This window comes from Pimephales promelas, chromosome 4 (genome assembly GCF_988280905.1).
Source record: "Pimephales promelas chromosome 4, fPimPro1.hap1.1, whole genome shotgun sequence".
NCBI classification, from domain to species: Eukaryota; Metazoa; Chordata; class Actinopteri; order Cypriniformes; family Leuciscidae; genus Pimephales; species Pimephales promelas.
Genome location: NC_142772.1, coordinates 37,428,553 through 37,440,928, shown reverse-complemented (window position 1 = coordinate 37,440,928; position 12,376 = coordinate 37,428,553). Strand labels below are relative to the sequence as shown.

Genomic DNA, 12,376 nt, shown 5'->3' with positions numbered 1-12,376 from the left:
GTGTGTGTGTGTTGACGAGAGAGATCAGATGTATATGTATGCATTACATCATTACTTACTTTCTGAAGACTTTTTCTGTCATATGTTGTTTGCAACTGTAAACAGTAAAACAACATAATTTATATATAAGCATATAAATCAACAGTAAAACACCTGTTTTTGTAGTGGATATGTCTGTACTAAACTCACCTGTTCTGGTTGGTGCTTATGTAAATGAACCTGTGAAAAAAGACATTACTCAATGAGAAGAGAAATATATTTTCATTTAAAGAAGACATGAGTAAATATGTGCGCATACATGGTGCTGGTTCATGTTTAGAGCATGTTGTTACATTACATACTATTGTTGGGTCAATGACCTGCTCATTTTTAGTACATTTAAATAATACATAATATTTTATGTTTCGATCTTTAACCCCCAAAATGCCAAACTATTAAATAACAATAATAAAAAAATCAAATAATATAAAATTATAAACTAAATATATGCCATCATTTTAGGTTTGAATCCTTTCATATAAGCAACTTTGATAAATGTCAGGTAATAACAGTAAACATGATAATGCATGACTCATAATGCTTCAAAATTGCATTTATTGCATAAGCTTTATTTATCAATGACCCTGAATGTTACAGTCATATTTTCCATATGCATTCTTCTGTGCTGAGGAAACATTCACGAACAGTACATATCCAAACGCAACGCTGAGGAAGGGCAGGCAGAGGTGAAGGAACGGTCTTTTGTGACGTTAGGATTAGTTTAGGGTTATTTTCAGCCCATTCTCACTCCCAAGGCGTCACCTAACTGACGCCTTGGGAAGCATTTGGACATGCTTCAATATCTGACGCTTTAGGCGCCCTTTAGCGTCAGTCAGATGACGCCCTAGGATCGCGTGCACCCTACCCCCACCCCACACCTAAACCTAACCGCGTCCTCTAGCTGACGCTTTCCTTTAGCGTCAGTTAGATGACGCCGTAGGATCGCGTCATGTAAGTGACACTAAAGGGCGCCTAAAACGTCAAATATTGAAGCATGGTCAAAGGTGACGCCTTGGGGTGAGAATGCGTTGTTATTTTTTGCTATTGGTATGAAAACTTTTTCTCTCAAAAATTTTTTTCCAGTCATGAAATGCTTTTTTGCTATCAGTGTGCTATCACTTTTTCTGTCAAACTTTTTTCTCTCTCTCATTTATAATAATAATATATATATATATATATATATATATATATATATATATATATATTAATTCTAATGGAAAATAATAGCTCAGAAAAATAGATAATTTATGCAAAGTATCATACAAATCTTTAAAAATTATAAATAATAATAATTTTAAGGCTTCTGTCTTTTTTGACCGTGTGAAAGCTAAGTGTAACCCATTTACGAAGAAGCACAGAGGGGTAATAAAGATAGAAAATAAATCCAGGTACAAATGAAAACAAAGCAGCTAAACAGAAAATCAGGTCTAGCAGGAAACACAAGGTAACATAATAGCAAACCAGCACAGGACTACAATTACAGGGAGACTAAATAGGGAACAAGCAAAGGAGAGTAACGAACAAGGCAGGTGGGACAGATTAAAGGTAAAAAAGACACCCTTTTGTGTGCAAGATATTTCTATATTCTTAAAAACCGTATTACATTTTCTTTAACTTCTTTGGAAATGAGACATTATTACCAGTCACCCTGAGACTTTTGAAATGATTCTAAACAGTCCTTAAAGATTATCACATTCACATTAAAAACACATATTCTTGTGTGAGCTTCCTTTGCAAGATTGTGTGTGTGTGTGTGTGTGTGTGTGTTGTTCAAGTAAGGTCCTCTTGTCTTCAGAAGACACTGGTCACTGATTACATCAACTAGTTCCAGTTTTCCAGTCTTACATAAACAATAATCAGATTTATTTATTTATTTTATTTAACCTTTGTTTAACCAGGTAAAATCAGTTGAGAACAAGTTCTCGTTTACAACTGCGACCTGGCCAAGACAAAGATAACAAGATGGGAGGGCTAGACAAGACAAGACAAGTCCTGGGCTGCGTTCAGCCCAGACAAAAAGTTGCACGTTTTGTTAACACACTCTTCAGAAGACGCAAGAGTTGCAGCTATGGCAGCTGAGAAGGACATTCTTTGTGTTCTTTGTTAAGAATTTTCAGGGTCTGATGAAGTTGGTAAATGTGTTTAATACTACAAAATATGCCCAATGTTACAGTTACTGCCCTTCACTAAAAAAAATAATATGCTTTATCTAATCAATAAAATTGTGGCAAGATAATTACAAGCAATATTATTAATTAAATTGTACAAATTAGAATTAATTAGAATGTTAATTTGATTAACTATTACTCAATTCTAATTTGTTCAATTTAATAAATAATATTGCTTGTAATCTGTTGCCACAATTTTATTGATTAGCTAAAGCATATTCAGTTTTACCAATCGAGTGAAGGGATTTGTTGAAACTGAAATGGAAGCACGTCTATTTAGCCTCACATGCTGACTTTAATTTGTAGTTCACACTGTTTTAAAACCCTGTTTTCTTTCTCATTTTTAGGAAAAGCATTTAATTACTATTGTTTATTTCTATACCAAATGTCATACACTTGCAATGAAGCTAAAACTATAAACAACTGCATCATTACATTGATATCCTATATTTTTACAATAAATGACAAACCTTCATCCCACCAGCCTTCGTAATTTGTCCCACCTGCCTTGTTCGTTATATCCTCAGTTGTTTCGTATACCGAGCTGCATTGAATAGATTTGTAAATTAAAGCTGCAAGCAGCAATGAAAAGGGACCTCGCACGCGTGCGGTTTTAGGAAGACAGAGCACGATGGGCAGTATGTAATGATAATAAATATAGGAGGACTATGTCAAAGCATTTGTATTTGCCACACTTCCTGCTACCAGCAGGTGGTGCTATTGCTATAACCAAATATGAGCATGGTCATGTGTTCAGGACAGCACTCTTATCAAACATGTGAAGTTTGGAGCAGATTGGACATCGTATGCCTGAGTTATGCTGCGTTCCAGGCAACCTGTATATGGCGAGTGGATAGTGCCACGGATAACCTTCTGAAGGCGACAGTCGTGTACTTTAACGTGTGAGAAGGGGTACGTCGCAGCACAGACGCGAGACTCTAACATGTGACTCCAACGGCGTCGCATCACAGACACGTGACACTAACATGCGACTCCAACGCCGTCGCATCACAGACACGTGACACTAACGTGTGACTCCAACGCCGTCGCATCACAGACACGTGACACTAACGTGCGACTCCAACAATATACTGTAGATATGTTTCTCATGTCTGTGAGGCATACGCTGTGTTTCGGTTAATTTATGATGCGATGCGCTTCAGTTCACGTGCAAGGGAACAGGCCCGTGCCTCCATTTCATGATTATATTGTCGATTTGCTCCTTATGTATTAAATCCAGGCAATTGGTCGTTGAAAATTTTTTTAAAATTAAGATACAATTAATACAGAACGAAATTCACTTTAAAGAAAGGCTTTCTACAAAACAAATTTTAATTCAGTGGCCAAAATCATGTCTGACCATGTCTCCCGATATATGATTTGAATGCATTTTTAACATTGTTGTATTTAAGGACTGGTATTTGTATGTGTTATCTTTAAATTATTATTTTACTATTTATTTTGTTTGGCTTTTATATATTTCATACATTTGCACTTATTTAATTTATATTCATTTATAGTATGAGTCCCTGATTATGTGTTGCATGTTCTCTTGTTGTTGCCTTTTGGGGTTTTTTTTGGAAAAGAATTTATGTCAAAGGATTTGTATTTGCACACTTCCTGCTACCAGCAGGTGGTGCTATTGCTATAACCAAATATGAGCATGGTTATGTGTTCAGGACAGGACTCTTATCAAACATGTGAAGTTTGGGGCACATTGTATGCCTGAGTTACTGCAGTCCATCCAGAGCCACCGTGCACAGGCGTGTGCAGGAAATGGGCTACAGGTGCCGCATTCCCCAGGTCAAGCCACTTTTGAATCAGAACCAGTGGCAGAAGCAACAGAGAAGCAGCACTGGACTGTTGCTCAGTGGTCCAAAGTACTTTTTTAGGATGAAAGCAAATTTTGCATGTCATTCGGAAATCAAGGTGCCAGAGTCTGGAGGAAGACTGGGGAGAAGGAAATGCCAAAATGCCTGAAGTCCAGTGTCGAATACCCACAGGCAGTGATGGTCATTTCAAGCATTTAAGATGTTTGGTGAACTTATAAATTGTATACTTTTAGAAAATTTCTTTAGAACTATGTTGTAACACTTTTAGTCATTACTAGTTCCCATGATCTTAACTTTAGAATACAGATCCAAATTTTGTGTTTCTTCACACGGTGTTTCTTTTAGGTTAATAGTAGTAACTAGATCATTAATAAACTTTTTTACATATTGTGTTATTCATTGGTTCTTGTGAAGTTATTCATTGACGAAGGAACCGTATTCTAAAGTTTTACCGGAAATTGGTGTTCTTAAAGGTTGAAGTTTTACTCATTTTTTAAAGGGGTGATGAACTGAGAAATCAAATTTTCCTTGAGCTTTTGACATCTAAGAGGTCATCATATTATAAGAATATCCTGTAAGTTTCAGAACTGAAAACGTCCTTGTTAGTCCAATAAAAGCTTTTATTGACACCAGCCTCACCAAAAGACTCGTTTTTAAAAGTGGGGAACTATGACAACAAAGAGGATAAAACACCACCCCCGCAGAAGAAGATCAAGGCCTACTTCAACATGGACGGTTTAGCCCTGCCCACCGATTCGCACATTACATGCATACATAAATAACATAGGCCTACCTCATGACCGGATCGAGCTACGGAGCAATACAGAATATTGTGCAGTGCCTGGTAGTGGAAGAAGACAGTCGCTGCATAAGCTTCCTCTGGATTCCAACATGGATATACTTTATTTTTAATGACGTTCCAGCTGATGAGGGTAAAACATTGTTGTCTGTTCGCTTCATTTCACTGAGGACTGTTTTGTAAACAAGACTGGATTTGCAGACCGATTAAGAGTAAAGAACGGTGCTGTGCCGTCTATATTGGATCTAACAGAAATTGTGCAACACACGAACTCTGCGGGTCGAACATATATGGGCGAATTGTTATATGCAAAACTGTTCTCCACTCGCAGCAGTGGGCTTTACTTCCAAGTCTTCAGTGCGACACGCCCATAAAAACAGATCGTTTTTCTGGTAGGCTCACAACTTGGGTACAAAATAGCCTATTACTTATTCATTTTGATGTTTTTGAATGCAAAAACCAAGCGAACGTCATAAGTTGACCTCAGACAACAATATAATAAAATTTAAAAAGCCAGTTTATGACCCCTTTAAAGCATTAAGATCAATTTCCAAAAGAAGATTTTTTAATCCTCTTTTTAGTCAAATTTAACATGTGTGTTCACTCATGTTAAGCCCTGTACAGGTGAACAGAGCCCTCTGAGCTTCTACAGATGCTAACATTGCAACAACATTCTTTTGAGTAACATTTCATTGACATTGAAATTTCAAGGATTACAACAAACATCTTACTGTGACCCACTAAGTGTTTATCCGAATTTGACCCACGGGATAAGGAGGGAGCTGTAAATGGTAAATGGACTGCATTTATATAGCGCTTTCAAAGACCCAATGGCCACCAAAGCGCTTTACATTTTGCCTCACATTCACCCATTCATTCACTCATTAATACACCGAGGGCGGTGTCAGCCATACAAGGCGCCATCCAGCTCGTTGGGAGCAACTGGGGTTAGGTGTCTTGCTCATGGACACCTCGACACTTGGTGGAAGTCAGGAGGAACCGTGAACCAACATTCCGGTTTGTAGACAACCTACACGAGCCACTGAGCCATGACTGTAAGACTGGAAAAACTGGTTGAGGAACAACCACTCCTTAAGAAGACACACGACCTTGCTGGGAACAACCATTCCCACAAACGGTAATAAGGTTAAGGGTTTAGAGATTACATACACACAAAGAAGGGTGGTTCTCAAAAAGTGTAACCTCTGAATATAAGTTACCATTCTTAATACACAATTCCATGTCTATTGAGAATGAGAATGTGACGTCACGCATTTCACTGAAGGAAGGCGTCGGAATCTTGGAAGGATACGCTATCTGTTGTCATGGTTACTTAGACAGTGAGACCGAGAGAAAAAAACGCTGCGTTTTTTTACTGTAAAAATTACAGTTTTAATTTTTACAGTGTACAATTAACTTGTAAAAAGTGCATGTGCCATTATATCACCCTTTTAAAGTAGCCAATGATGTGCTGTTTTTGAATCACATGACATTTGAATGTCCCTCCAAAACTCTCTTTCCCAGTCACCCTTACACGGAAGACACCTGTTGAAGTGCTCCAGAAATTGCATTGTTATCCACACTTTTCTATTTTGTTAAGTAAATTAGATATTTTTATTCACAAATCAACTTTGTCTAACATAGTTTTACTGTAAATTCAGAAAATATAAATGTTGCCATATGGCAATGCTGTATCAATATGTAAAAATAGGTTTGGGCAACGATGCACCAGTGGAATTGCAGTAACGTATTTCCCCATTGGGACTTTTTATAGATAGTAGCATCAACAATATGATTGCAGTTATTTATTTATTTTATAATGTGTTTAATTGTAGTATAGTTGTATTTATGTATAAAGAAATTGTGATATCATTTTCTGATATCTTCATTTCAGAAAATGAATACAGCGATATTTTATGGAAAGGGCAATAGGAAGAGGGCAGAGTTAGCTATTCCATGTAATGAGTGTGAGGAGGAGTTAGGCAATGATCATAGACAGTAAAAGAAATGGACACAGCGACCCCATAGCCTTCAACAGAGAAAAAACGAAGAAATTAGAAGCACTCGCTTCCTGATGGCTGAGCGCACTGCACAGGCTCAAACTGAGCCTGACGACGTAGATGTGACGTGAGCAACCTGTCTGACAGTTGTAAGTCTTCTAGAATCTGTACCAAGAGAAATCTGAATCATTTCCTTCTGAATCTTGCAGAGACTGAGACCATGAGTAGGAGCTGTCCATGAGCTAGCAGCAGGATCAACTTTATGACTCTCTATGGGCTTCTCCCCTGATCCCCCATGACAACACTTTTTTCTCACTCTCTCTCTCTATCTAGAAGGAGAACAAGTTCCTTAAGTTCTTCTGCAAAACAAATTTGATGTTATCAATTTTAGTTCATGTTTTTCAAACTCTTCTTTGGACTTACCTCAGTCCACATCGTCACATATTTTAAGTTTTTTTATTTTGAGTTTTCTCCAGTGTCTCAGTCATTTGCAACGCATTTTCCGATAAATGAAGTTCACCTTTTGCTCACTGGATGTTGTTAATCCTCGCCCTATATCAGATATACTTGATTCTATTAGTCCTAGCTTATTGTCAATAACCAATACTAGTTTAGTCAGTGGGATAGTTCCATCTCATTTTAAACAAGCCATTATGCAGCCGTTGCTCAATAAGCCAAATTTGGATCCAACAGTTTTGAATAACTATCGGCCTATCTCTAAATTACTATTTCCTGGGTCCTGTTCTGTTTTAACTATACATGCTTCCGTTGTGTACTATTTTTACCAAGTATAATGTATCATATCACTGCTACGCAGAATATACTCAGTGTTAAGTTCCTTTACATCCAAAGAACGATTCTAGCAGGCAGTGTTTATTTGATTCTTTGAGAATCATTTAACTGAAGGAAGTTGGCAGACTTCTGTCAACTTCCTTATTCAGTTAAAGGATTCCAAGACGGAAGTCTCCATTTTTGGAAGTCAAATGTCCACAGAGGTTGTCGCCAGTAAATTGGGACCTTTATCTGGCAATCTCCATACACATGTTCTGGGTGTCATTTTTGACTCTGCTTTTGACTTTGACTGATAAACAGATCAATGTTGTGGTCAGAAGTTGCTTTTATCAGTTAAGTAGTATTGCGAAAATTAAGGCATTTTTATCACCCAGAGACATGGAGTCTGTGATGCATGCTTCTATTTCATCAAGATTAGACTGTAATGTTCTATACTTGGGTGTCTCACAGTCCCTACTGTCACGTCTTCAACTGGTTACTGTGGTGGGCATTACATGGGATTACATGGGACCCATGGGACAGACATGGGCCAAATATGGGTCTTGAATGGCATATTTATGGTCCAAGTGGGCATGGGTTTGAACTGGGAACACAAATATGGGTCTTGAATGGCATATTTATGGGCCAAGTAGACATGGGTTTGATCTGGGAACACGTATGTGGGTCCTGCATATAAATGGGTCCTGCATAGCATATTTATGGGCTGGCTAAGTGGGCATGGGTTTGAACTGGGAACACCTATATGGGTCCTGCATAGCATATTTATGGGCCAAGTCGGCATGTGTTTTATCTGGGAACACATACATGTACAGTATATGGGTACTACATAGCATAGTTATGTGCCAAGTGGACATGGGTTTGATCTGGGTACACATATATGGATCTTGAATGGCATATTTATGGTGCAAGTGGACATGGGTTTAAACTGGGAACACATAAATGGGTTTTGAATGGCATATTTATGGTCCAAGTGGGCATGGGTTTGAACTGGGAACACATGGGTCCTGCATAGCTTATTTATGGGCCAAGTGGGCATGGGTTTGATCTGGGAACACATATATGGGTCTTGAATAGCATATTTATGGTCCAAGTGGGCATGGGTTTGAACTGGGAACACATATGGGTCTTGAATGGGACATTGAATGAAATAAATGTTGAGGTTTCTAAAAGGAAATGTGCCGCTGTCACTCTGTCAAATTGAGTGGAATTTAATTGAGTTAGGTGCTGTCGCGTGTTGTAAATTGTTACCGTTATGCTTTTTTGTTTTTGCATGCTACAATATTTAAGTGGGTTATGTCAAGTCAAAGAATGATAGAAGTCATAATCTTTTGGAATAGTAGATTTTATTCCCCATGAATGAAGTGTTTTTTTAGGTCTATGGAATGAATCAATTGCTTATGATTTGCCTCTTTCTTCAAATAGACCGCAACGTAACAGTGATGAGCCCAATTCTACACCAATGTCTCTGATGCGGAATAATTTTCCCCATGTAGCCTACAGCCTCAATAACTTTTCGAAAATCGCTAATCTGTTATTTTTGAGCCGCAAGTTTGTTATATATTGTCGATTATCAAGAGTTTAAGAATCTTAATCGAATCATCACGTGTCGGATCAAGATTAATGTAATAATCGACTTTTTGGCACACCCCGGAAAGTGCCAAAATAACTTCCAGTAAAAAAATATTGAGGGTGGACTTCTACACAAAATTATGCTTGATGAAAAATGTCTTCATTTAATGCGTATGGCATTACGCACAACCAGTGCTGCGTCATAGAATGTCTCTAGGTTCACGCCCACTTTTGGGGGAAAACAAACTAGACTCCCCATAGAATAACGGCAAAAACCAACGTCCGTACAAAGCAGACAGGCGTAAATAACTTAAGAAATCACTTATATAAAACATGTCAAGTAATTATATGTCCTGCCTGCCAAAGAGCCTGAAAGATACATACACAAACTTAATTTGGCCGATTTAAAAATCTTTATTCTCCCAGCGTCAAATTGGTGTAATAACCCCACCCAGTGGCCAGTGGTGTCTTCCCAGACATTTAATTGCACCTCATCGAGTCACCAGGTAAGCCATTGAATGATTTTATTTCGTTTTTTAAAGTAAAAAACCTTAATTTATATATTATGAATTTATGATGATGATGGCAGCCTGGGCTAGTTGATAACGGGCATAAAAAAATGTATCTTTCACACTCTATGGCAGGCAGGATGGACATATAATTACTTGACATGTTTTATATAAGTGATTTCTTAAGATATTTACGCCTGTCGGCTGTGTACGGACGTTGGTTTTTGCCGTTATTTTGTATTGAAGTCTATGGGGAGTCTAGTTTGTTTCCCCCAAAATGGGGCGGGGAAAAAATTGACAGTTAAGTTCCCGGATGTGCCGGTGACTAGTAAAAATTAATTTGTAGAGCTCTCTAATTGCAATTGTTACAAGTTAGAATTGAATTAGAGAGCTCTGTAATTGTAATTCTTACTAGTAATAATTGAATTAGAGAGCTCTCTGAATGTAATTCTTACTAGTAATAATTAAATAAGAGAGCTCTCTAATTGTAATTCTTACCAGTAAGAACTGAATTGTAGAGCTCTCTAATTGAATTGTTACTAGTAAAAATGCAATTCCGACGAGTAAGGCTGGGTACAATTTAAGCTAAAACGGCTTGCCATAAGCATTGAAGAGATTACAAGAGCAGAGATAACAAGTGAATAACTCGCAAAACTGCAGAAGCACATGAAAACGGAGAAAATGCCGTGCTGCAATAAACTCAATAAATATGTCAGGTACCGTTTTTTTGAGAAATTGTCATACGTTCAGAACATAGATCCATATGAGCTCAGCTGACTGCAGTAAGCTGAAGTGCTGATCCCGCATTGCTTTCTCATCCTCATATTTGGGCATTGTCAACTATCTTGTTAAGTGCATGCAAAGTTACCAGTGAACAAATTATAAACTATACATCTCTTAAAGCCCGCGGACATTTCACCAAGTTACTGTATCCTTCGGTAGGAATGTAAATAAATCCCGTAAAGTTAGTAACAGCAAAGATATGGTTGCTGTATTGATGATGATGATAGTGTCATGGTAAGGATGGTTTATTTTGAAAAAAGGAATGAAAAAACAATTATCCAACAACAGAATACCCCAGCATCGATACCTTACAAATGGCGGCTACGCCCATAATGCACTTCGTGAATCGCGAGTGTGACGTCACCTGACAAAGACCGATTAGACTATCATTGCTTAAAGGGCATATTGCAGGTTAGAGGACCCAACGAGTCAATGGGTCATTTTGAGGCCTGATTAAAAATGAGTTGTTTTGGGTGTATACCACCTTAAATGCAAATGAGCTGCATATCCCCGCCATGCCTTTGGATGAGGGCCAGAGGGCGTAACTTGATACCTATGGCAGTCGGTAAGCAGAAGTGGAGAGCGAGAGAGACGCGCTGTTTTGTCTGTCACTCAGCGTACGTTTGAATCGGAATATATAAATAGTACGAAGAGACTCAGAATAAACACAAATGAGAATGGACCAGTACGTCTTGGTATGGTTATTTGATACAGTTATGTACTTATAGAGTTGTAATCGCGTTTTTTTGCAAGTATGGATGTGCAACACACACACACACACACACACACACACACACACACACAGACACACACAAACACTAACGCTAGCGCAATTTTTTGAAACTACATACATATTCTGTGATAAAGTTTGCTACGTACAAGCGAAATTACATTTATGCGAGGGACCTGTTGCGTCATGTTTACTTGTCATACAGGTGCTTCTGTAGCAAATGTGAGAAGATGGCTAACTTAAAGAACAACAACATATGCAGTTTTTAATACAATATCTTTTAATATATATTTATAAACGTGTGGTTACACAGTATACAAACAATGTTTAAATTATATACACAGACATCCTACGACAACAACAACTTTAGATGCATTTGTTGTTGAATTGACTGACAGACTGAAATGACTATTTGCTCAAAAATCATAAAATACACTTACTAGAGGTGACGTTGGATCGTAAACAGTAGACGACGATCCACACTTGAGGATTAACTTTTAAGCCCCAACAACAGGATTAACCCACGAGTCCACGACAGAACACTTATGTTTCCAAGAGACATTACCGGCTTTCATTGAAACAATGGAGGATGATGTGTACAGATCACAGAGGTTGGGGTAGGCCACAACCACACTGTCAATCAAACCCCTTGCTCAATTCTACGTCACAAAGAGCTGAATCTTAGAACAGCTCGTTCTGAGACAGCTGCATATGATTTATTGAGATTGTAAAAAAAAAAAAAACACTGGGTGGATTTCTAGGGTGGTTTTGCTCACACACTGCCAACACACATTTATGTTCAAACACCATGTAAAAGTGAATTTTCCATAATAGGTGCCCTTTAAGCCCATAGGGGCATTCACGGTTGAATCCTGGTGCAAGCTCACTTTAAACCCCTTTAGGCAGGTGGGGCCCAAATGGGTCTGACATGAATTACCCAGTTAAGACCCACATAAGACCCTTACAGGTGCCACTTAAAACCCTGGGTTTTAAGGGCAGCTGCCCTCACTGCGAGCTATTGCCCATGGTGACTGAGGACTCGCCTGGCGTACTTCTCAGAGACAGCACTTCCACCCGCTACAGTGTCACGCCGTAAAAAGCGTCGTATCATTATTGTACGGCTGTGGTCCGTCATTCAAGTAAGTATGAACAATT

The 12,376-nt window shown here is 38.3% G+C and overlaps 1 protein-coding gene across 2 annotated transcripts in view; it reads right to left on the bottom strand.

The window, feature by feature from the left end:
• Nucleotides 1–12,376, bottom strand: part of LOC120469856 (globoside alpha-1,3-N-acetylgalactosaminyltransferase 1) — a 39,532-nt gene that overhangs the window by 1,914 nt on the left and 25,242 nt on the right. For both annotated transcript variants that reach the window (XM_089130435.1, XM_089130437.1), the window contains exons 2-3: nt 190–219; nt 60–95 (exon numbers count right to left, since the gene is read on the bottom strand). In XM_089130435.1, coding sequence (XP_088986561.1) covers nt 60–95; nt 190–219 — 66 coding nt within the window. The remainder of the gene's footprint in view (nt 1–59; nt 96–189; nt 220–12,376) is intronic.